At 39.2% G+C, this 23858-nt stretch overlaps 1 protein-coding gene across 5 annotated transcripts in view; it reads left to right on the top strand.

Annotated features, from left to right (window-relative positions):
* The window catches only part of Mccc2 (methylcrotonyl-CoA carboxylase subunit 2), a 229001-nt gene that overhangs the window by 194342 nt on the left and 10801 nt on the right, over positions 1-23858 (top strand). For all 5 annotated transcript variants that reach the window (XM_067147236.2, XM_068227597.1, XM_067147237.2 and 2 more), the window contains exon 9: positions 15930-16044. In XM_067147236.2, the coding sequence (XP_067003337.2) occupies positions 15930-16044 (115 nt within the window). The remainder of the gene's footprint in view (positions 1-15929; positions 16045-23858) is intronic.

Raw genomic sequence — 23858 nt, 5'->3', positions numbered from 1 at the left:
ACTATCGGCAGCCCTGAAAATGGTTTTCCGTGGTTTCCCATTTTCACTCCAGGCAAATGCTGGGGCCGTACCTTAATTAAGGCCACGGCCGCTTCCATCCAACTCCTAGGCCTTTCCTATCCCATCGTCGCCATAAGACCTATCTGTGTCGGTGCGACGTAAAGCCCCTAGCAAAAAAAAATATTATTATTATTGTTACGGAGATATCCGTGGTAGGTAGAGGTGAAAGAAGGTGCGGGTGTGAATGGGTTTCAAGCTACGAAATTAACGTGCAATGTAAAATTAATTTAAAATTTAACTAGGTTATATTTTCTTTTCAAAAACAAGAGATAACAATCATAACAGGTACAGAGTAGCAAAAATGTAGGTACAATATTACTGGATTCGGGCTCAGTGCCCTTACTTCATAACTCTTGGGCAATCAGCCCCGCCTTACTCCAAAAAAAATTTTAGCCAAGGGGCAGAAAACCCCATTCATGCCCAGGAGCACTGGCTCCAAACATTACACATAAAGCCTGCACGAGGCATACAGAAACAAATTTCAAAGAGCGATCCGCTCTCAAAATTGTAAGCCTATCACAAGGCCACACCAAACTCTACCTTCAAGCTGTCCTCTAAGGACGTATTCACAGGGGTAAAATACCCAACCTACGGAGGTCTATTACATGAAAAGAAGGTTGATTACATGACCTCTAAAATAACAATTTGAGAGGAGGCGAACTTGCACTCCTAACACACTTTGTTTTTAAAACCTAATCTGGCTCTGGGCCACTAACGCAAGGGCTAATCCCATACTACAGAGGTGACTTAGAGAAGAACACTTTACATTACATAAACGAAGAATAGTTTGAGAAAATAAGTTCACCTCAAAACAAATGTGAGTGGGAGCTCGAGAGGGTAGCACTCTCTATCCCAATATGTAGCTTTACAAGAAAAAGATGAAAAAGAGTAATTACATTTTAGGAAAAGGTTACATGATGGAAATGCTTCGAACCCGCCGCGAGTGTTAAACTGCCGACCTAGCAAGAAAAGAAGTTATTAATAGGCCATTACCTGGTGTTGAACGGCTGAAGAAGAAAGAGGCGCTTCCCGCCTCCTGCTATGTACTTAATACACTGAAAGATGGAACAGAAGTGGCCCGGAGACCCCAAAATCAGCAGTTTAAATACTCTCGCGGAAGTTTCTAGGCGTTAGGGGAATGAAAACACCCGCCCACAATGTTTTTATTGGATAGGACCCCGCAACAGATACAAGTTGGGGGAAGATACACCAGATTGGTCAGAAATTACTAAAAGAAATTCGGGATTGGATAAATCTAAAACAAGGGGAAAAAGAGGGGTATACAGCCAACTTAAACAATAACAGAAAGAAATTTAACAAGAAACAAACTTTTGAAATAAAAATTTCTCCAACAAAATAGTTCTTTGACTCCGCACTAGGGTGCGCTATTGTTGATCTTCAGTAGTGTCCTCTAGAAGAGAAAGTTCACACTTCTTACTTCAAGCGAAACAAAAACACATCAAAAGTGACACAGTTCAAAAACTCAAAATTTTCCACGTGGTGACATCTTCTGAGAAAGTAGAGAATTAATAGAATAGATAAAGTTCAACCTTCCTCCAGAAGAGGAATTTCAACTGGCGCAACTTTTAAATAAACGGTGTAGAGGTGTACCGCCCGGTACAGACCTCCCCCCCCAAAAGTTCCTCCAGGGGTGACACATGAAATCAGTTTGAAACAAAGTCCAAGTAATGATGTTGATACGAAGATAGATAGCAGAAGCATTTACAAGATTTCTTAATTCAGTTTCAAAATGTTGTTGTTGCAGGTGAATGAAAGTCTTTATGTTTGTAGAATTTGAATTTCTGAAGATAAACTTTTAATACTTAAAGGTGAAGAAACATTTTGCAATGTCCACCAAATATTGTTGTTGAATTCCCAAGTGTAGTTATTGCTTATGGTGACTGTCCATGTAGTTGATGTAGATTGAGTCGGATGGCCAGACCGGCCGTTGCAGCTTGCGTCCAACGGAGGCCGCTCGGACCCCTCAAGTACCCTGAGATACCGCTCGCCCGCACTATGAGGGGAGCAGAGGTGTTGAAGTACGCCGCGCCCGCGGTGAACAGATACAGGCTGCGGGCATGTAGCAGGTCGTGCGCCGCACGTCAGCCTTGGCCGGGAGGAGAGCTCCGGCTCGCCGTGCACATGTCGTCCTCGCTGGAGAGGAGGGGGCCCATCCCCCTCCCCAGTCGCTGCACGGCGCTGCGCGGCTGCGGGGGCGCTGAAACATTAAAGCTAGGCGGCAGAATTGTGTTGGACTATCATCTTCTTTGAGGGTACAGGCTTGTGGAGAGGTTGAGGGGCCAGCGGCGTGTAGATATCCATTGCATTTACTATTATGAAGCCACAGTGTAAGGTGGAGCAGGAGACGGGAGCGTGGTAATGGCCGTGGCAAGAACAGGATGGCAGTTTAACGGGTCGGGGCAGGTTTTACACAAGGCTTACATCTAAAACCAAAATATTACAGAAGGGGCAGAATGCCTTAAAAGTGAAACTCAAAAAAATATAACCTTCATATCCTTTCAAAATAATATGAAGCAAGTTAACACAGAAATTACACCGGTTTCACCTGGGACAGGTGAACTCTAAATATCCTCTCGGTGGCTGGATTACTTAGCAATAAGGTAACCGGCGTAAGAAAATCGAGAATGATACAAGGCCCATGAAATCTGGGGGCAAGCTTGCCCGCGGGAACAAAATTTTTGACCATAACCTGGTCACCTACCTTCAAAGTGGTGGGTCTCCGTCCACGATCATACCTTTCCCTAACCTTTTCATGAGACACTTTAAGATTGGCTTTAGCCTTCTTCCAAAGATCTTTAATGTTATCCGGATCTATTGTCTCGGGTAGAATGTCATTCAAAGACCAGAGGTTAGAGAGCGGCGAGTTGGGAACAAACTTGAACATCAAAGAAGCTGGAGTAAACTTGTGAGATTCATGAACCGCCGAATTCAAAGCAAAAGCTATCCAATGCAGGGACGTGTCCCACCTGGAAGGATCTTCATGATGATAGGCAATGAGTGCGGACCTGAGATTACGGTTAACCCGTTCAGCCAGAGATGGTTGAGGGTAATAAGCAGAAGTAGTTACATGAGAGATGGACAAGTCAAAACAGAATTTACGAAATAAATTTGATGTGAACGCCTTAGCATTATCAGATACAATATATTGACACGGACCAAAAGAAGCAAAAATAGAATTTAAGCAAGTAATGGTTGACTGAGCGGTAGCCAGCTTAGTCGGAAATAACCAGGAAAATCTTGTAAAACCATCTACACACACAAAGATGAACTTGTTGGCATTGCCCTTTGACTGGGGGAAGGGTCCCACATAATCAATATACAGGCGTTCCATGGGGCGCGACGCTTGATGAGAAGACAAAAGGCCTACTTTAGTGGACATGGTGGGTTTACTGATCAAACAAGGTTTACAAGCTTTTACGAGTTCCCGAATTTCACCGTCCATACCTTTCCATATGAACATTTCACGAATCTTTTCACGAGTTTTAAAGATTCCAAGATGCCCCCCCAATGGGGTCTCATGATAGTATTTGAAGATCATAGGTACAAGAACCGCTGGAACAACAACTTTCATCAACTTATCATGCCTCGAAGGGCAACATAGAACACCATTCCTCAGAACATAAGGGACAGCATGTTCCCCAGAAGAAAGGGTTTCCATTATCGGAGCCAGCGTAGGATCTTCACGTTGGTATTTCTCGATATCCCTAAAGAGCATGGGAGCATCGGTTAGGATGGCATTAACCTCGGATAGTATGGACTCGGAAGGTGATGAACTGTCGACCGGTTCATGGGTCTCGACCTCGTTTGAAAACATACGGCTGAGTCCATCAGCCACAACATTTTCGGTACCTCTGATATGCCTGACATCGAATTGGAAGGCGGAAATACGGATGGCCCAACGGGCTATACGACCAGTACGACGCGGTCTACCTAAGACCCAGCTTAAGGCTTGGTTATCTGTCTCCAGGTCGAATTTGACATGTTCCAGATAGAGACGGAACTTTTCTAAGGCGAATAAGACTGCCAACCCTTCGAGCTCATAGATGGAATACTTGGCTTCTTGAGCCGATAGAGTCCTAGATGCATAGGCGATGGGACGCCTCCCTAGTTCAGTCTCTTGAAGAAGGACTGCAGCTACAGCTGACGACGACGCGTCCGTTTGGACGATGAATTTCTTCGAGAAATCAGGCATAGCAAGTACAGGGGCATTACAGAGAGCTAATTTAAGATCTTCGAAAGCGGCTTGTTGAGAAGGTCCCCACTCGAATTTGATGCCTTTCCTACGAAGAAGGTTTAAGGGCGCCGCTCTATTAGCGAAGTTAGGAATAAACTTCCTGAAGAAATTCACCATACCAATGAATCTAGCGATACCTTTGATGTCCTTAGGAGGTTTAAAATCACGGATGGCCTGTGTTCTAGAATGATCGACAGCTACCCCATCGGGTGACACAATATGCCCTAGGAATGACATAGAGGGCTTAGCAAAGGCAACCTTGGACAACTTGACAGTTAACCCAGCCTTACGAAGGCGATTCAGAACTTCTCGCAGATGATCTATATGTTCTTCAAAAGTCTCGGAAAATACGACGACATCATCCAAGTAGTGATATAAGTACTCAAATTTGATGTCGGAAAAGACCCTATCTAGTAGCCTAGTGAGCACAGCTGCCCCCGTGGGGAGCCCGAAAGGCACGCGGTTGTATTCGTATAAGTTCCAGTCCGTGGCAAACGCTGTAAGATGTTTAGACTCTTCGGCAAGGGGAATTTGATTATAGGCCTGATTCAAGTCCAAGATGGTGAAGAACTTGGCCTTACGAAACCATGAAAAGCAAGAATGAAGGTCGGGAAGGGGCACAGATTGCAACACCACCTTCCGATTGAGAGCCCTGTAATCAATGACAGGCCTGAAGCCTCCTTGGGGTTTCGGGACTAGAAAAATAGGCGAAGAATACGCTGACTTAGAGGGCCTAATAATACCATCCTTCAACATCTGATCGATGATTTCTTTCAGAGCCTTCATTTTAGGTGGAGAAAGCCTATACGGTGGAAAACGGACAGGAATCGAATCCGTGACCTCAATTTTGTATTCAATAAGGTCAGTAACACCAAGAGTATCAGAGAACACCTCGGGAAACGACTGACACAGTTTCCGAATACTATCAGCCTGCTCCTCAGGTAGATGTCTAAGGTCTAACATCATCTCATCCTGGGTAGGCGAAATAGATGAACATGATACAGAATTACACTTTAACAAGGGAATTCTACAATTGGACGCAAATTTGAATGTGCACGACCTACTCTGGAGATCGAGCACAAGACCAGTGTGAGAAATGAAGTCCGCTCCCAATATGATGGGGCAAGACAAGTGCTTAGCCACAAACAGTTTGATTTTCCATGTAAATTTAAAAATACGAATTTTGACCAGTACGGAACCTAGAATTTCTAATGGCGATGAATTAGCCGAAACATATTGAATAAGAGCTGAGACATGGTCAGGTAGTTTACAAACAGATTTCAATTTAGAATACCATTCAGCCGAAATAATCGAACAAACACTGCCTGAATCTAAGAGAGCTGTTATAGGCTCGTTATTTAACTCAATCTTAAGAAAAGGAACAGGTGCGGGGGTATCCGCCGCAATCCTAAGACATTCTTTAGGGCATTCAAAAGATGAATTTGAAGGCTGATAGTTCTCTGCATTTACAACCTGTTTACTAGGGGCTGAGTCTCGGGAAGATGGATTAGTCGACTCAGCCGATGCCACTAGTCACTTTTTATTATTGGCATAGGTGGAATTTGCACCAGAAGTTGAGCAGGAGGGGGTGCTATTTGAGTTTGGGCAATTTTTGGCGATATGTGAGAAGGCCCCACACTTAAAACAGCCTTGTGATGAACCAGCTCCATTATTTGCCCTACTAGACTTGATCAGAGGACACTTATTGCGCAGATGGTCAGGCGACCCGCAAGCATAACATTTACGAGGGGTGACTGATCGGCGAGGTGGAAGCCGAGTATTACTAAAAGAAGGCGGGGGTTCTTTTGCCACACGCAAGGAATCGGCATACCTAACTCCTTCCGCAGAGACGGCTAATGCTTCCAGTTCAGAGAAGGTTTGCGGGCACGCCGCGAAACACAAATATGACCTGTAGGGTGGTGAAATCCCTTCGATAATAGCTTGCACGATCTGATCCTCAGGGAAGTGGAGAGCAAACACCCTAGTATAAAACTTAATATCTTGGATGAAGTCTGCCAGGTTTTCATCCAAGCGCTGTACCCGATAATAGTATTTCTGAATAAGAGATGACCTCGCGCGGGCAGGAATAAAATTTGCAAGCAGATGTGCATGGAAATCTTCGATAGATGACTGTTCAGCTATGGCTCTTACTATTTTATCTGAGAGAACCCCAATAGCATAAGGATAGATAATTTGCAAAATTTGACATGGGGAAAGAGAAAACACAAGGGCATGATCCTGAAATTCCACTAGAAATCTTAAAAATGAAATTACGTCACTGGTGGTATTAACGGAAAACTTGGATATACCTCTGAGCAACATTGCCAATGGATGAGGCAAGCTGCTAAACCCGGGCGACATAGTAGGTAAAGGTTTCAATGGCAAGGAAGTTAATTCAGCACGTACATTGTTCAACGATGTGCGGCGTTCAGACTCGTTGTCCAATGGGGCAGAGATAGTTTGAGCAGCAACGGTTATCCTATTGCCTTCTCCCTTAGCAGGTTCTTCCTCACTACTTACATTCACAATGGTGGGCTGATCAGATTTGGGAGGAACTTCCCCAGTTAACAATTGAGTGACTTTACTAGACAATTCAGAGATAGTTTCAAGGAGCGTATTAGCTTGCTTCCTCTGAACGTCATTCACCTTCAGAGACAACAGATCATTAACTCTATTTGAAAAGTGATATAATCTGCCTTGCACACGCTTAATTTGGTTAGGAGACGGATCATTTTCATCAAAAAAACTAACTACGGAAGCTAGCCCAGTAATATTCTCCGTGATCGTGGAAAGAGAGTCGTCAATTTCTTTCTCTCCCAAATTGGGGATGGAAATGGGCAAATCAAGGGACTCTCTAAGCTTGTTAGTGTCTATTGCAACCGTGCCTCCAGATTGAACGTTTCTGATAGTTAACTCGTATATCAACTCCTCTTTGCGCAAATAGTTAAGGAGGAGAAAATCGCGAGGGCCGGACATGATGACAGAACAATTTTAAAAAAAACTCAAAAAATTCCAGCAACTGAGAAAATTGTTAGAGTTCGAATTAAAGCAATGTTTAGCCGTCAAAAGGGGCTAAATTGAGACCCATTCAACCACGCTCTGCTACCACTTGTTACGGAGATATCCGTGGTAGGTAGAGGTGAAAGAAGGTGCGGGTGTGAATGGGTTTCAAGCTACGAAATTAACGTGCAATGTAAAATTAATTTAAAATTTAACTAGGTTATATTTTCTTTTCAAAAACAAGAGATAACAATCATAACAGGTACAGAGTAGCAAAAATGTAGGTACAATATTACTGGATTCGGGCTCAGTGCCCTTACTTCATAACTCTTGGGCAATCAGCCCCGCCTTACTCCAAAAAAAATTATAGCCAAGGGGCAGAAAACCCCATTCATGCCCAGGAGCACTGGCTCCAAACATTACACATAAAGCCTGCACGAGGCATACAGAAACAAATTTCAAAGAGCGATCCGCTCTCAAAATTGTAAGCCTATCACAAGGCCACACCAAACTCTACCTTCAAGCTGTCCTCTAAGGACGTATTCACAGGGGTAAAATACCCAACCTACGGAGGTCTATTACATGAAAAGAAGGTTGATTACATGACCTCTAAAATAACAATTTGAGAGGAGGCGAACTTGCACTCCTAACACACTTTGTTTTTAAAACCTAATCTGGCTCTGGGCCACTAACGCAAGGGCGAATCCCATACTACAGAGGTGACTTAGAGAAGAACACTTTACATTACATAAACGAAGAATAGTTTGAGAAAATAAGTTCACCTCAAAACAAATGTGAGTGGGAGCTCGAGAGGGTAGCACTCTCTATCCCAATATGTAGCTTTACAAGAAAAAGATGAAAAAGAGTAATTACATTTTAGGAAAAGGTTACATGATGGAAATGCTTCGAACCCGCCGCGAGTGTTAAACTGCCGACCTAGCAAGAAAAGAAGTTATTAATAGGCCATTACCTGGTGTTGAACGGCTGAAGAAGAAAGAGGCGCTTCCCGCCTCCTGCTATGTACTTAATACACTGAAAGATGGAACAGAAGTGGCCCGGAGACCCCAAAATCAGCAGTTTAAATACTCTCGCGGAAGTTTCTAGGCGTTAGGGGAATGAAAACACCCGCCCACAATGTTTTTATTGGATAGGACCCCGCAACAGATACAAGTTGGGGGAAGATACACCAGATTGGTCAGAAATTACTAAAAGAAATTCGGGATTGGATAAATCTAAAACAAGGGGAAAAAGAGGGGTATACAGCCAACTTAAACAATAACAGAAAGAAATTTAACAAGAAACAAACTTTTGAAATAAAAATTTCTCCAACAAAATAGTTCTTTGACTCCGCACTAGGGTGCGCTATTGTTGATCTTCAGTAGTGTCCTCTAGAAGAGAAAGTTCACACTTCTTACTTCAAGCGAAACAAAAACACATCAAAAGTGACACAGTTCAAAAACTCAAAATTTTCCACGTGGTGACATCTTCTGAGAAAGTAGAGAATTAATAGAATAGATAAAGTTCAACCTTCCTCCAGAAGAGGAATTTCAACTGGCGCAACTTTTAAATAAACGGTGTAGAGGTGTACCGCCCGGTACAATTATTATTATTATTATTATTATTATTATTATTATTATACCATGGAGCATAGAGGTGTAAGAAGGGGCGTACATGAATGGGTGGACAGAGGAAAGATCAAAGTATAATTTAAAACTCTAAAATTTGAAATTTTATTTCTTTCATTTTTTCTTTCCTCAATTAACTTAGATAAATAACAACAACAAATGACAATTGGATAGATAAAGGTTAGCTTGTTAGCTCTAGTAATAGTTTTAGAAAACCCTAGAACAATCAGGTACAGAATGAGCTTGAATCTCCCAAGTTACAAATTTCAAAAGAGCGTCTTCGCTCCACACAATTAACTCTCTAGGAGACTACTCTCCAAAACTTATTACAATCAAGCCTCTCCAAGGCACAATCTAAATTTATACATTAGGTAAAATATAAACAGTTTTCACTGTCTTACTTGCTTGACAGCCTAAGTTACATTTAAATAGGAAGTTTAACTTTAACAGAGGCAATAAGTGCCCATGTTACATTGCCTTAGTGATCAACAGAAAAGGTTAAAGTTATCAGCCGTAAATCAAAATGCTAGGAGGCGAACACTTGCACTCTGAAATACACTTGAAAATTCTTAAAAACCTTATGTGGGCTTATGGCCTGAAGTTACAGAGGCTAAGCCTGTACTACAGAGGTGACTACATGGAGAGAAAAATTTAAATTCTAAAAAGAAGAGATATATTTTAAAGTTTACGAAATCATAGTCACCCCAATACCAAGTTGAATGGGAATTAAAAGAGGGTTCACACTCCTTATTCCCTAAGTTAGAAAAAAAACTATACACTTGTTTGAAAGTTTACATTGAAAGATTGAGTTTTACATAGAGAAAAATTTTTGAAATCTTCACCTCAAGTTAGCTTTCTGAAACTATTACATGATTAAAAGATGTCTGCCCTTACCTTGAGCTGGTGGGCCTTCCGGAGTTGGGCGAGGCTTGCCCCCTGCCTCCTCTACAAACACACTCTAAACCTCTTGACTGGAGCGATGGAAAGACAACATGCCCCAAAAGGTCCCAGCTTTTATAGCAGAGAGGAAGGTTCCAGAACTCTCTGGGTCAAAGCCCTGTACACACCCACAATTCCTATTGGTTAATTTAATAAATATCCAAAATTCCTGATTGGTCAAAACATTTGAAGAAGAAGGAAGGGATAGCAGTGCTAGTAACCTAAGAACACAAAAAAGTATTTACAGAACATTTCAGTTCTGTAAACCTTGAAACTACAAATTTCTTTGCAAATTAATTGTTCATCTTCCCACCAGATAAGTTGACCGGAGAGGCATCTGAAGATAAAGTTCGAAGCTTCTTCTGAAATAAGTTTCACTGTTCATATCTTCTAAAAGGTGCTCACTTTAAATGAATGAAGTTGGTGTACCTCCGGTACAATTATTATTATTATTATTATTATTATTATTATTATTATTATTATTATTATTATTATTATTATTATTATTATTATTATTCCTGATGATGGGGGAGCTATGAACACACAGTTTTGCAGCTTATATAAACAGTCTCAACATCAACCACCACCATCACAAGTTAGTTCATTACAATGACAACAAAGAGATTAAGGTGGAGGTGCAGTTTAGAAAGACATACAACTAAATCATGGTTGTGGAAGTAAGGAGAGATTGTAGGAACTTAGGAAATTGAATTTAATGGAGAAGTTGGGCGAGGATAGTGTGATGGCTAGGACAATTGGCAGATATGAATTTTAGCAGAAAACGGGAGTGTTTGTATAGGTACTTCAAGGCAGAAACAAATTCCAGTAAGGACATTCCAAGAATAATAAATGAACAAGTGGAGTGTGCATGTGATTATTTAGAGGAGGCAGAAGTATTTAGACATCAGTCTGTAAAGCTCGCTGGATATAAGGATAATATCTAGGTGGAAGAGGTGACTAATACCAGCAAAGTTCTGAAATTTACCTATGATAAGAAAGATATAAAAAGATACAGTTGAAAAGTAGGAAAACAGCTGGAATCGATAAGATTTCTGGGGATATACTGAAGATAGTGGGTGTGAATATATTACTATTTCAGAAGTATTTATTTGATTGCTGTTTGCAAGCAGGAGCTATACCAAGTGAATGAAGATTTGTAATAGTAGCCCCTTTGTACATAGGAAAGGGTGATAAACATGAAGTGATACTTGGAAGCCAGTCAGCTTGACATGTGTTGCATTAAGGTCTGGGAAAGCATTCTTTCTGATTATATTAGACATGTTTGCAAAATTACTAACTGGTTTGATAGAAAGCAGTTTGGGTTTAGGAAAGGTTATTCCAGTGATGCTCAGCTTCTAGGATTCTAAGAAAATATAGCAGATATTTTAGATTCAATAGGTCAAATGGACTGTTTTACTATTGACCTATCCAAAGCTTTTTATAGGGTAGATCATAGGAGACTACTGATGAAAATGAGGGTTATTGGACTGGACAAGAGAGTGATTACTTCTTTTTCTCCAAATTCTACATATAGTGTATATTTATTTATTTACAGAGTTTACGCCCACATTGGAGCTCTTAAATCAGACTACAACAAATTTGTCTTCCTTTTCTTCTCCCAAAAAGTCTTGAGTCTGGTTGACCTGGCTGCCCTCTCCGCATCCGTTATAACATATTGTTTCCTCTGTACAGTGGTCAGAGGAAGCCTGATGCATTTATTCTTCAAAATACTTTTTTCGCCTCTGTTTTCTATGGTTTGCATGGTAATATTCAACTCCTCCAAATCACTTTGGACTTCTTTAAACCAATTGTTTTTTGATTTATTATTCCAAAAGTAATTAAATAATTGTTTTAAAACTCTGTTATCACTTAGTCGAAATATATGACAAAAAAAGGCAATTCTTCTTTTTCTCATCGTGTCTGTGATGGACTCACTTTCCCGATAGATAACCTCATTCGGCAACAATCTCCACTGTCCATCCACCTGATGTTTCTTGTTTATGATCGTCCTGAGTATCCTTCGATCAACTCGTTGTAAGCGTTCTGTTGTTGATCTAGTATTGAGTTTAAATAATGTTTCACAAGCATAAGTTGCTTCTGGTTTAATAACAGAGTTATAATGCCTAAATTTAACATTAATCGAAAGACATTTCTTTTTGTATATAGGCCAAGTTATCCGTTGTGCCTGCTTCAGTTTATATATTCTGCTCTCTATTGATGGTTTTTCATTGCAATTCCAAGTGAGATTTTCACCCAAATATTTAAATGTACTTACAATTTCAATTCGTTTATTATTATTTAATAATAGCTCTGAATTTAAAGTTCTGAAAGTAGGCATTATTTTTGTTTTATCATACGAAATTTGCAGTCCAACTTTTTTTGCTACATTTGCAAGTTCTTCCAATTTGAACTTTAGCCTCTTCGAAACCATTTGCCAGTATCGCAAGATCATCCGCTAATGCCAAGCAATTTAGTTTGATATTTTTTTCCAATTTTGACTTTTGGAGGACATACCTTAGTCCACTCTCGCATGACCTTTTCCAATACACAATTGAACAATAATGGCGAAAGTCCATCTCCCTGGCGGAGGCCTGTTGTAATTGCAAATGATTTAGATAACTCATTTCTGAATCTAACTTTAGATTGAGTATTCTTAAGAGTCATACCAATCTGGCTAATAAGTTTGGAATGTAGACCAAATTCCTGAAGGACATTCAACAGTGATTCACAATGTATACTATCATACGCCTTTTGAAAATCAACAAACGTAATAACTAAATTTTTGTTTCTAGATGTATGATGAATCATAATCCATTTTAAACTGATGATTTGGTCAGGGCAGCTTCTTCCTGGATGAAATCCACCTTGATATTCCCCTAGTTCACAGTCAAGATGTCCCTGTATTCTGTTATAGATAATCTTAGATAAAATCTTATATGTAATATCCAATAATGATGTGTTGTTGTTGTTTGAGTCATCAGTCCATAGACTGGTTTGATGCAGTTCTCCATGCCACCCTATCCTGTGCCTACCTTTTCATTTCTACGTAACTATTGCATCCTACATCTGCTCTGATCTGCTTGTCATATTCATATCTTGGTTTACCCCTACCGTTCTTACCTCCTACACTTCCTTCAAAAACCAACTGAACAAGTCCTGGGTGTCTTAAGATATGTCCTATCATTCTATCTCTTCTTCTCGTCAAATTTAGCCAAATCGATCTCTTCTCACCAATTCGATTCAGTATCTCTTCATTCGTGATTCGATCTATCCATCTCACCTTCAGCATTCTTCTGTAACACCACATTTCAAAAGCTTCTATTCTCTTTCTTTCTGAGCCAGTTATCGTCCATGTTTCACTTCCATACAATGCCACGCTCCACACGAAAGTCTTCAAAAACATCTTTCTAATTCCGATATCAATGTTGGAAGTGAGCAAATTTCTTTTCTTAAGAAAGCTCTTCCTTGCTTGTGCTAGTCTGCATTTTATGTCCTCCTTACTTCTGCCATTGTTAGTTATTTTACTACCCAAGTAACAATATTCATCTACTTCCTTTAAGACTTCATTTCCTAATCTAATATTTCCTGCATCACCTGCCTTCGTTCTACTGCAGTCCATTACTTTTGTTTTGGACTTATTTATTTTCATCTTGTACTCCTTACCCAAGACTTCATCCATACCATTCAGCAACTTCTCGAGATCTTCTGCAGTCTCAGATAAAATAACAATATCATCGGCAAATCTCAAGGTTTTGATTTCCTCTCCTTGGACTGTGATTCCCTTTCCAAATTTCTCTTTGATTTCTTTTACTGCCTGTTCTATGTAAACATTGAAAAGGAGAGGGGACAAACTGCAGCCTTGCCTCACTCCTTTCTGGATTGCTGCTTCTTTTTCAAAGTCCTCGATTCTTATCACTGCAGACTGATTTTTATACAGATTGTAGATCTTCGTTCTCGGTATCTGATCCCTATCATCTTCAGAATCATAAATAGCTTGGTCCAATCAACATTATCAAATGCCTTTTCTAGATCTACAAATGCCATGTACGTGGGCTTGTCCTTCTTGATTCGATCCTCTAAGATCAGACGTAAAGTCAGGATAGCTTCACGTGTTCCTACATTTCTTCTGAAGCCAAATTGATCTTCTCCCAACTCAGCTTCAACTTGTTTTTCCATTCTTCTGTAAATAATACGTGTTAAAATTTTGCAGGCATGAGATACTAAACTAATGGTGCGGTAGTTTTCACACCTGTCAGCACCGGCTTTCTTGGGAATGGGTATAACAACATTCTGCTGAAAATCGGATGGGACTTCTCCTGTCTCATACATCTTGCAGACTAAATGAAATAACCTTGCCATGCTGGTTTCTCCTAAGGCAGTCAGTAATTCAGAGGGAATGTCATCAATTCCAGGTGCCTTGTTCCTATTGAGGTCACTCACAGCTCTGTCAAACTCTGACCTCAAAATTGGGTCTCCCTTTTCATCAGCATCAACAGCCTCTTCATGTTTCAGAACCAAATTATCTACATCTTTACCTTGATACAACTGTTGGATATGCTCCTGCCATCTTTCTGCTTTGTCTTCTTTCCCTACGAGTGGTATTCCATCTGAGCTCTTAATATTCATACACCTAGATTTCCTTTCTCCAAAGGTTTCCTTGATTTTCCTGTATGCAGCATCTACCTTTCCCAGGACCATACAGCCTTCGACATCCTTGCATTTCTCCTTCAGCCATTCTTCCTTAGCTGCCTTGCACTTTCTATCCACTTCATTCTTTAATCGCCTGTATTCTTTTCTGCCCTCTTCATTTCTAGCATTCTTGTATTTTCGTCGTTTATCAATCAGGTCTAGTATCTCCTGAGTTATCCACTGATTCTTAGTTGATCTTTTCTTCCTTCCTAACATTTCTTCAGCAGCCCTACTGACTTCATTTTTCATTTTTCATAATGATACTCCCCGATAATTATTTGGATCAGATCTATCTATGGTTGAATTATTGCCATATTCCACTCTTCAGACATTGTAGCAGTATTCCAAATATCTATAAGATGTTTATGTAGATTCTGAACGGTTTGGTCATTAGCATTCTTCCATACCTCTGCGACGATTTGGTTCTCTCCCGGTGCTTTATAATTTTTAAGGGAATCAATTGCTGCTCGTACTTCATTATAAACGGGCGGTGTAACCTTTTCTAAAGGTATCCTATTTTTTGGATTGTGTTATATAACAGATATTCTGAAGGTTTCTCACTGTTAAGTAAGTTCTCAAAGTCTTATCTAGCTAAAATTTCCGCATTATCTTGATTAGTATGTGCCTGTTTTCCATTAGTATCTCTCATTAGGAGTGTTGGGGGAGTATAATTAGTTTGGTATTGCCGAAATGTTTTATAGTAATCTCTTGTCTTATGTTGAGTAAATGCTTCGTCAATACAGTGCAACATCTCCGTGTGATAATTTCGCTTAACCCTTCGGATGATTTTAGCCGTATGTCGTCTAGCAGTAACAAGTTCTTCGCGTGACTGTTCTGTTTTCCGTTGTTGATCAATCAACCATGCCTTGTGTCGGTGTTTAATCGCTGCATCGCACTCCTCATTCCACCAAGCATGTTTTGTCCTCTTTTTAACGGGAGCGTTTTACTCAGCAATTGTTTTTAGCTTGTTAATTACCATTCCCAAATCATCACTTAGGTTTTAGATTGTTCATAATATAATTTATTATTAATGAGATAGCTAGGGTCATATGTTTTCTCTCTATTACATTTGGAGAGAATGTGTTTCTTTTTTGGAGTTAAGTTTATTTTAATTTTGGACAAATAATGATCTGAATCTATGTCCACGGAGGACCCTCACATTGTAAATTTCCTTATGATAGTTCTTATCCATAGCTACATGATCAATTTGGAACTCCCCTAATTTAACATTAGGGCACTTCCAGGTCATCAGTTTATGTGGTCGTCGTTTGAATCGTGTGGTTTCCAAAAGTAGCCCATGATCAATACAAAGATCGATAGTGTATAACTATAATTTATTTTATCATAATTTTCTGTTTCAGTCCTAGGTTCCTGTATATGTGGCCTAATGCACGCATCTCGGTGATGGGTGGAGAACAGGCAGCGGGAGTGCTGGCTCAAGTGTCGAGACAAATTAGAGAACGGGAAGGCAAGAAGGTGAGGACAGTATTTTGCATGCATACATACATACATACATACATACATACATATATGCATACATACATACATACATACTGTGCCAATTCACTGTCATAAATTGGCTGCACGTACCGTCGTGATAAAAATACGCAAATATTATGAGCATCTAACTATATTTTGGAGAGAATTATTACATCATTTGAAAGAAGAAGGCCAATATTGCAGAAATATTGCATTGCAACGAGTAAAATAAACGCCAAGAAATCAAGGTGACGTTTTTTGGGCTGATCTGTTGTTTTCTTGCAGGTTGTCTACCATTTAAATCAGCAGCTGCTGAACAGCATTTTTAGGTGTAAACATTAACATCCACAGTATGGTGCTCTATTAAACAATCCCTGATTACCCTTACAGATGTCTTGGGATCAGCAACAGATTACTTCTGAATTTTCTATCCTACTCTGTGTTTATTTTCAGAAGCCAGCCTGACATGGGTTTGTTGTGTACTCATCCTTCTTGCTGTGGACATCTGTTCCATATGCTTGCCAACAATGCAGATATTCCAAACTCCCTAGCAACACTAGATTGGGATTTCACTTCTTTAAAGGCATTTAAGGCAGCCTATTGTAGATATACTGAGTATACCTTCCATTTTGGCAAGTTCACAACCTTTTAAAAAAAAATGTAAATATAACTTATTTCCATTTAATTGTTCGGTATACTATGTATTAGGAATATTTCACAAAATACTTACTAGCCAACGTAAAAATGTGTTTATACGGATACTAGCTAAATGTATCTTAGGCATGGCGATGAAGGTAACGTGGCCATACACTCTATGACTCGGCTAAGGACTGCTGTGTCTACACGTAAACAGTATTGTGTCATCACTAAGTATAGAAGTAATAGATGGTATTAGTGATTATGAAGCTGTTTTGGTCGTAGTTAAAAAATAAATGTGATAGAAAGGAAGGTCTTAAAAGTAGGACTATTAGGCAGTACCATATGGCTGATAAAACAGGCATGAGGAAGTTTTTTCTTTTAAATTGTAACTATGGCCATTGGAAAACGGTAAATAAAAATATAAACACTGGGCGAGTTGGCTGTGCAGTTAGGAGCGTGCAGCTGTGAGCTCGCATCCAGGAGATAGTGGGTTCGAACCCCAATGTCGGCAGTCCTGAAGATGGTTTTCCGTGGTTTCCCATTTTCACACCAGGCAACTGCTGGAGCTGTACCTTAATTAAGGCCATAGCCACTTCCTTCCCATTCCTAGGCCTTCTCTGTCCCATCATTGCCATAAGACCTATCTGTGTCGGTGCGACGTAAAGCAACTAGCAAAAAAATATAAACAGACTCTGGGATGGGTTTAAAGCAATTGTTGAGGAATATGAAAACGGGTTTGTACCTTTAAAGGTGGTAAGGAATGGTAATGACCCACTATATTATAACAGAGAAGTAAAGAGGCTAAGAAGGAGGTGCATGTTGGAAAGAAATAAAGTTAGAAATGACTGTGGAAGTAAGGAGAAATTGAAGGAACTTACTAGGAAATTGAATCCAGCAAAGAATTCAGCTAAGGATAACATGGTGGCAAGCATAATTGACAGTCATACATATTTTAATGAAAAATTGAAGGGTATGTATAGGTACTTTAACCCATGAGGGGTCGCGACCAGTCGTTTCAACCATTTCTGTTTATTTTGATCAATCCTTCCACGAACACTGTTTATTATACTTCCTATACCTTTCAATGGACTTATCCACACTTCTGTCACACCACTGTTATCCCTCTCCACACCTAGTGTGTGTGAATAGCTGGCTATCCGGTCATTTCGTTCGCACGTGACTCCTCACGTTATCTGTTTCCGCTCTATTCAACCATATGCAACTCATGGTGTAGACGTGTTTATGATGCAGAAAGTGCACTGTTATCATTCATTGTTGAGTAGAGGGAGAAGGAGCATTGTCTAGATGTGTGTTAAATGAAATTAAACATCATTTTAAAAGTATTTTCCATAAACAGAACTTAAATGTTTATTTTCAATTTCATCAGCAGAAGGCAATCTCATCATCATCATCATCTTCCTTCCAAGTATTGGGCCATGTGACCCGTTACGGTCTTGCATTTTACTTTTGCAAGACTTGAAAGCAATCAAATGTCCTTCCGACGGGTTGCTAGCCTGAAGGAAGTAAGACCATTGGTGGGGCTGCCACCTCTCAGCTAATGGACTAGCTGAAATCACAGCATTTCCTCCATAATGGATGTAACGGTTATACTGCCGTGACTCTGTCAACAGGGCTGGGAACAGGTTTTTCATCTCGGGAAGGTGAGGTTGGCCTTTGGGCAGGAGAGGTTATGTCATAATCATCATCATCATCCTTCCAAGTACTGGGCCATGTGGCCTGTTACGGTCTTGCATTTTCTTTCCATCGCTTCATTGGACGTCCTATAGATCTCTGTCCTCTTGGTTGATAGCGTAGGATCTCCTTTGGTAGTCTTCCAGATTTCATCCTTTGAACATGACGTTTCCAGTTTTCTTGGTAATCATAGATGTAATTGATTACTGATTTCACATTCAGTCCCTTAAGCACATCTTCATTTCTTATACGATCCCAATTCGTATAGCTTGCTGTTCTGCGCATTAATGTCATTTCACGTGCTGTAATTCTGGAAATGTCTTGAGTTCTTATTGTCCATGGCTCACTGCCGTAGCAAAGCGTTATAAAGTGTTATAAAGACGTAAGCGAGTGTGTTTTTGGACAAGAGATGGCTTCATGATATGATTTATGATTCCTGTTGTTCTGGTAAATTTGGTTATTTTTGCAGAGATATCAATTTCCCCTTGGTAAGATAAATTGTATCCCAGATAATTGAATTCGTTGACTCTTTCCAAAATTTTATTATCTAAACAGATTTTACTCGGGATAGGGTCCTTCCCCTTAAAGGCCATTATTTTGCTCTTTTGTGGTGAAATGATCATGTCAAATTTTGAAGAGACTTTCTGGAGATTAAATACTGACCACTGAAGATCATCTTCTGATGATGCTACCAATGCAACATCATCAGCAAAGAGTATGGCATCTAGATGTGTGAGATATCTGCTGACTGGGATTGATCCATACCTTTCATGCCTCCATTCCTGTATTACGTTGTTCATATAGATTATGAACAACAAAGGAGAAAGTCCACAACCTTGTCTCACACCTCTGCTGATCGGTTTCCATTCAGTCTGATGATTACCTAACTTTACTGCAATAAGGTTGTCACTGTACATGTTGTATATGTTATCTATTAACTGTTGTGGGACATTATCTTCTGCTAAGATATTAAGAAGTCTGTTCCTATTAACTAGGTCAAAGGCTTTCTTAAAATCAACAAATGCTATGTGAGTTTCCAAGTTAAATTCCCTGCGTTTTTCGACTAAGATTTTCAAGGTAAAGTAAGCATCAGCACATGAGCGTCCCTTTCGAAATCCATGTTGTTCATTTCCAATCACATTTTCATAATACCTGAATAATTTTTCTCTGACAATATTTGAGTAAATTTTGTAACCTGAGTTGAGTATACTTATCCCTCTGTAATTTCCACAATCTTTCACACTGCCCTTCTTATGAAGAGGAATAACTATAGCTTTTTGAGAATTCTTTGGTGGTCTGTTGCCATTCCAAATTAAATTGATGAATTTGAGAAATCTTTGCTTGAAGATGTCACTGGAATACTTGAATAATTCTGCATTTATTGAATCTTCTCCAGATGCTTTTCCATTTCTAAGTTCTCTAAGTATTAGCTCCAGTTCTTCGAGTGTAATGGTTTCCGAAGACTTGTTAAGAGATGTTGGCAGAAGAAATGGCTCAATATTTGAACCTCTCCAAAGGTTCCAAAAATAAATGAGCCACCCCGTTAGAGGTATTGCATTAATGCATGTGTCTTCTTTTACATCATTATTTAGTTTCTTGAGTATTTTATAGGTCTGTGGTTGTGGTCTTGTTATATCAGTCTCCAGTTGTGAAACAAAGTTTTCCCAACTCTTTCTGTGCTTTTTCCGCACTTCCCTTTTTGCTATTGCTCTCTTGTGATGATACTGTATTTTATCTTCTAATTTGCCAGTTGACAAAAAATTTTTATAAGCATTTCTTTTGTCTGAAATAACCTTTTCAATCTCTTCATCCCAGATTCTTAAACCCTTTTTCCTCTGCCATTTTTTCTTAACTCCCAAACTCTCAAAAGCAGACTGCTTTAAAATTGAACACAAATTAGACCACTCCATTTCCACATTGTCACTAACTGGTGTCATCTGTGTAAGTTCATTAAGTCTGTTCTGGTACAGCCATTTTATACTGGGGTCTCTTAATAGGTTAACCTTATAAGAAGTTTTAATTTCTTGTGTTGTTTGTGTGGTTCTTTTATACCATCTAGGCCTCAGACGAATAGGTGCTACTAATAGATAGTGATCAGTTTCCAATTCAGGGCCTCGATAGACTCTTGTATCCAAGACTAAATCTGCCAATTTACCATTACAAATTATATAATCTATAATCGATTTCTGATTTCGTGCAGACCACGTATACTTGTGGGTGTCCTTGTGTGGGAACACTGTGTTCATAATCTTTAACTGATTGAAGACAGTGAAATCTATTAATTTCATTCCATTGTTATTACGGGTTGTTTCTCCGTGGATTCCGATGTGATTCTGAATTTTCTCATTACCAACTCTGGCATTGAAGTCTCCCAGTAATAGTAGCATATCTTGTTTGTTAATTTTATTGACTATCTTTTGCAGATCATTATAGAACCCATCACTTTCGTTTGAATTGCCCTCCACTGGAGCGTATACCCCTATAACTGTAAGATAACCCCTGAATAGTTTTAGTCTTAATTGGATAATCCTTTCATTCCAAAAAGTGTAGTCATCAATTGTTGATCTTAATCTTTTGTGTACCATGAGCAGTACACCCGCCTGTGCTCTAGTATTTCTGTCAACCCCACTGTAAAACTGTAAATAATTTACTGTCTCTTTTGATCCCTGAAGCTTTCTTTTTGTTTCTGAAATTGCTGCAATTAAAATGTCTTTTTTTGCGAGAATGTCGTCCAGCTGGTCATCTTTGTGTGAGATACCTTGTACATTCCAGGTAGCACATCTAAAAGTATTTTTCTTCTTCCAATCTTTGTCCATTTCACTGTCCTTTTCAATGCCAGGAGAGGTTATGTATTCCACATAAAGTTAATTTTAGATAATATACAGAACAATAACAAATAGGTTAATATGCCAAGTTCTTCATGATATAGATAAAATACATATAAAGTGTATAAAATATCATAATTTTAAAATATTCACCGTATAAGGAAACTTCAGTCTTCAAAGAATATAAAAGACTTGTTTATAATAACCATAGCAACTGTCACTAATCCTTCACAGCACCATAATTTTAATATTTTCCAAAAAAACTACTATAAAATTCAGGACACCAGTAAGTGTATATTACAAAGATGACTTTTAAGTTTCATAACAACAGCATCAAATCTATATCAATTCAGAAAAAACAGAATTATAAAAGTGCTGATACAGAGCTTCTCATATATGTAATGATATAGTCATGGCATTTGTCTGTGTTTAAATAGTATTACCTTACATTATTGTAACAATAAATAGCATATTAAGTAAGCGTTTGGTATTTTATTGATTTCCGTTTGAAACGACCGTACGCGACTCTTGACATTACACTCGGCACGAGACCCCTCGCGGGTGAAGGCAGAAACAGATTCCAAGAAGGACATTCTAGGAATCATTGATGAACAAGGGGAGTGTGTATGTGAGGTTCTTCAAAAGGCAGAAGTATTCAGTCAGCAGCATGTAAAGATTGTTGGTTACAAGGATAATGTCCAGATAGAGGAGGTGACTAATACTAAAGAAGTATTAAAATTTACCCATGATAACGACATTTACAATAAGATACAAAAGTTGAAAACTAGGAAAGCAGCTGGAATTGATAAGATACTAAAGAGAATGGGTTGGGATATAGTACCATATCTGATGTACTTATTTCATTATTGTTTGCATGGAGGAGCTATACCAAATGAATGGAGAGTTATTAGTAGCCCTTGTGTATAAAGGAAAGGGTGATAGACATAAAGCTGAAAAGTACAGGCCAGTCAGTCTGACATGCATTGCATGTAAACTTTGGGAAAGCATTTTTTCTGATTACATTAGACATGTTTGTAAAATGAATAACTGGTTCGATAGAAGGCAGTTCGGGTTTAGGCAAGGTTATTCCACTGAAGCTCAACTTGTAGGATTCCAGCAAGATATAGCAGTTATCTTGGATTCAGGACGTCAAATGGACTGTATCACAATTGACCTCTCTAAAGCATTTGTTAGGGTGGATCTGGGAGACTACTAGCAAAAATGAGTGCAATTGGACTAGACAAAAGAGTGACTGAATAGGTTGCCATATTTCTAGAAAATAGATCTCAGAAAATTAGAGTAGGTGAAGGAAGCTTTATTTGACCCTGTAATAATTAAGGAATTCCTCAAGGCAGTATTATTGGACCTTTATGTTTTCTAATATATATGTAAATGATATAAGTAAAGGAGTGGAATCAGAGATGAGGCCTTTTGCAGATATTATGTATAGAGTAATAAATAAGTTACAAGATTGAGAGGAACTGCAAAATGACCTCGAATGTTGTGAGATGGATAGCAGGCAATGATATGATAAACTGGGTTAAAAGTCAGGTTGTGAGTTTCACAAATAGGAAAAGTCCTCTCAGTTTTAATTACTGTGTTGATGGGCTGAAAGTTCCTTGTGGGGATCACTAAGTACCTAGGTGTTAATATAAGGAAAGATCTTCATTGAGGTAATCACATCAGTGGGATTGTAAATAAAGAGTACAGATCTCTGCACATGGTTATGAGGGTGTTTAGGCGTTGCAGTAAGGATGTGAAGGAGAGGGCATATAAGTCTCTGGTAAGACACCAATTGTCCTGGATGATTTCCAATAAAAGAGTGGGGTCACAACAATGTTGCAAAGTTCGGGCTGGGAAGACTTAGGAGAAAGAAGACAAGCTGCTCAACTAAGTGGTATGTTCCGAGCTGTCAGCGGAGAGATTGCGTGGAATGACATTAGTAGACAAATAAGTTTAAATGGTGTCTTTAAAAGTAGGAAAGATCACAATATGAAGATAAAGTTGGAATTCATGAGGACAAATTTGGGAAATATTCGTTTATAGGAAGGGGAGTTAGGGATTGGATTAACTTACCAAGGGAGATGTTCAATAAATTTCCAATTTCTTCGAAATAATTTAAGAAAAGGCTAGGAAAACAACAGATATGGTATCTGCTACCTGGGTGACTGCCCTAAATGCAGATCAGTAATGATTGATTGATTGATTGATTGATTGATTGATTGATTGATTGATTGATTGACTGATGTATCATCCCTGGAAAAGCAAAGTATCGTAAGTGACCTTTTTTGTCAAAATTGAGGTTACGATGTTTATAAGTCAATTGATATCCACTGCACATGCTGGCAAAGTATTGTAAGCATCAAATGAATCTAGAGGGTAAAAACAACGTAAAAAGTAAATTATCATAACCACCATCAGTGATATACAGAACACCAGGTTATCATAAGCACCAGTCATTATTTCTTAAGTGCCTGAGTTAGAATCTTGTAATCTGTGTACAGATTATCGTAAGTGGCAAGTTTTAATTCTGGAGGGAACGTGAGGTGTGTCAGTTGTTCATGATTGTTGGTGCTCAGTGCTGTAGTCCATGTTTTATTACTGCCTCAAATCAATTTGGCACTTGAAACATAAGGAAAAGCCTACTGGCGGACC

The sequence above is a fragment of the Anabrus simplex genome, chromosome 5 (assembly GCF_040414725.1).
Source record: "Anabrus simplex isolate iqAnaSimp1 chromosome 5, ASM4041472v1, whole genome shotgun sequence".
NCBI lineage: Eukaryota > Metazoa > Arthropoda > Insecta > Orthoptera > Tettigoniidae > Anabrus > Anabrus simplex.
Note: the sequence above shows the minus strand (reverse complement) of the source record. Positions and strands in the feature narration are given on the sequence as shown.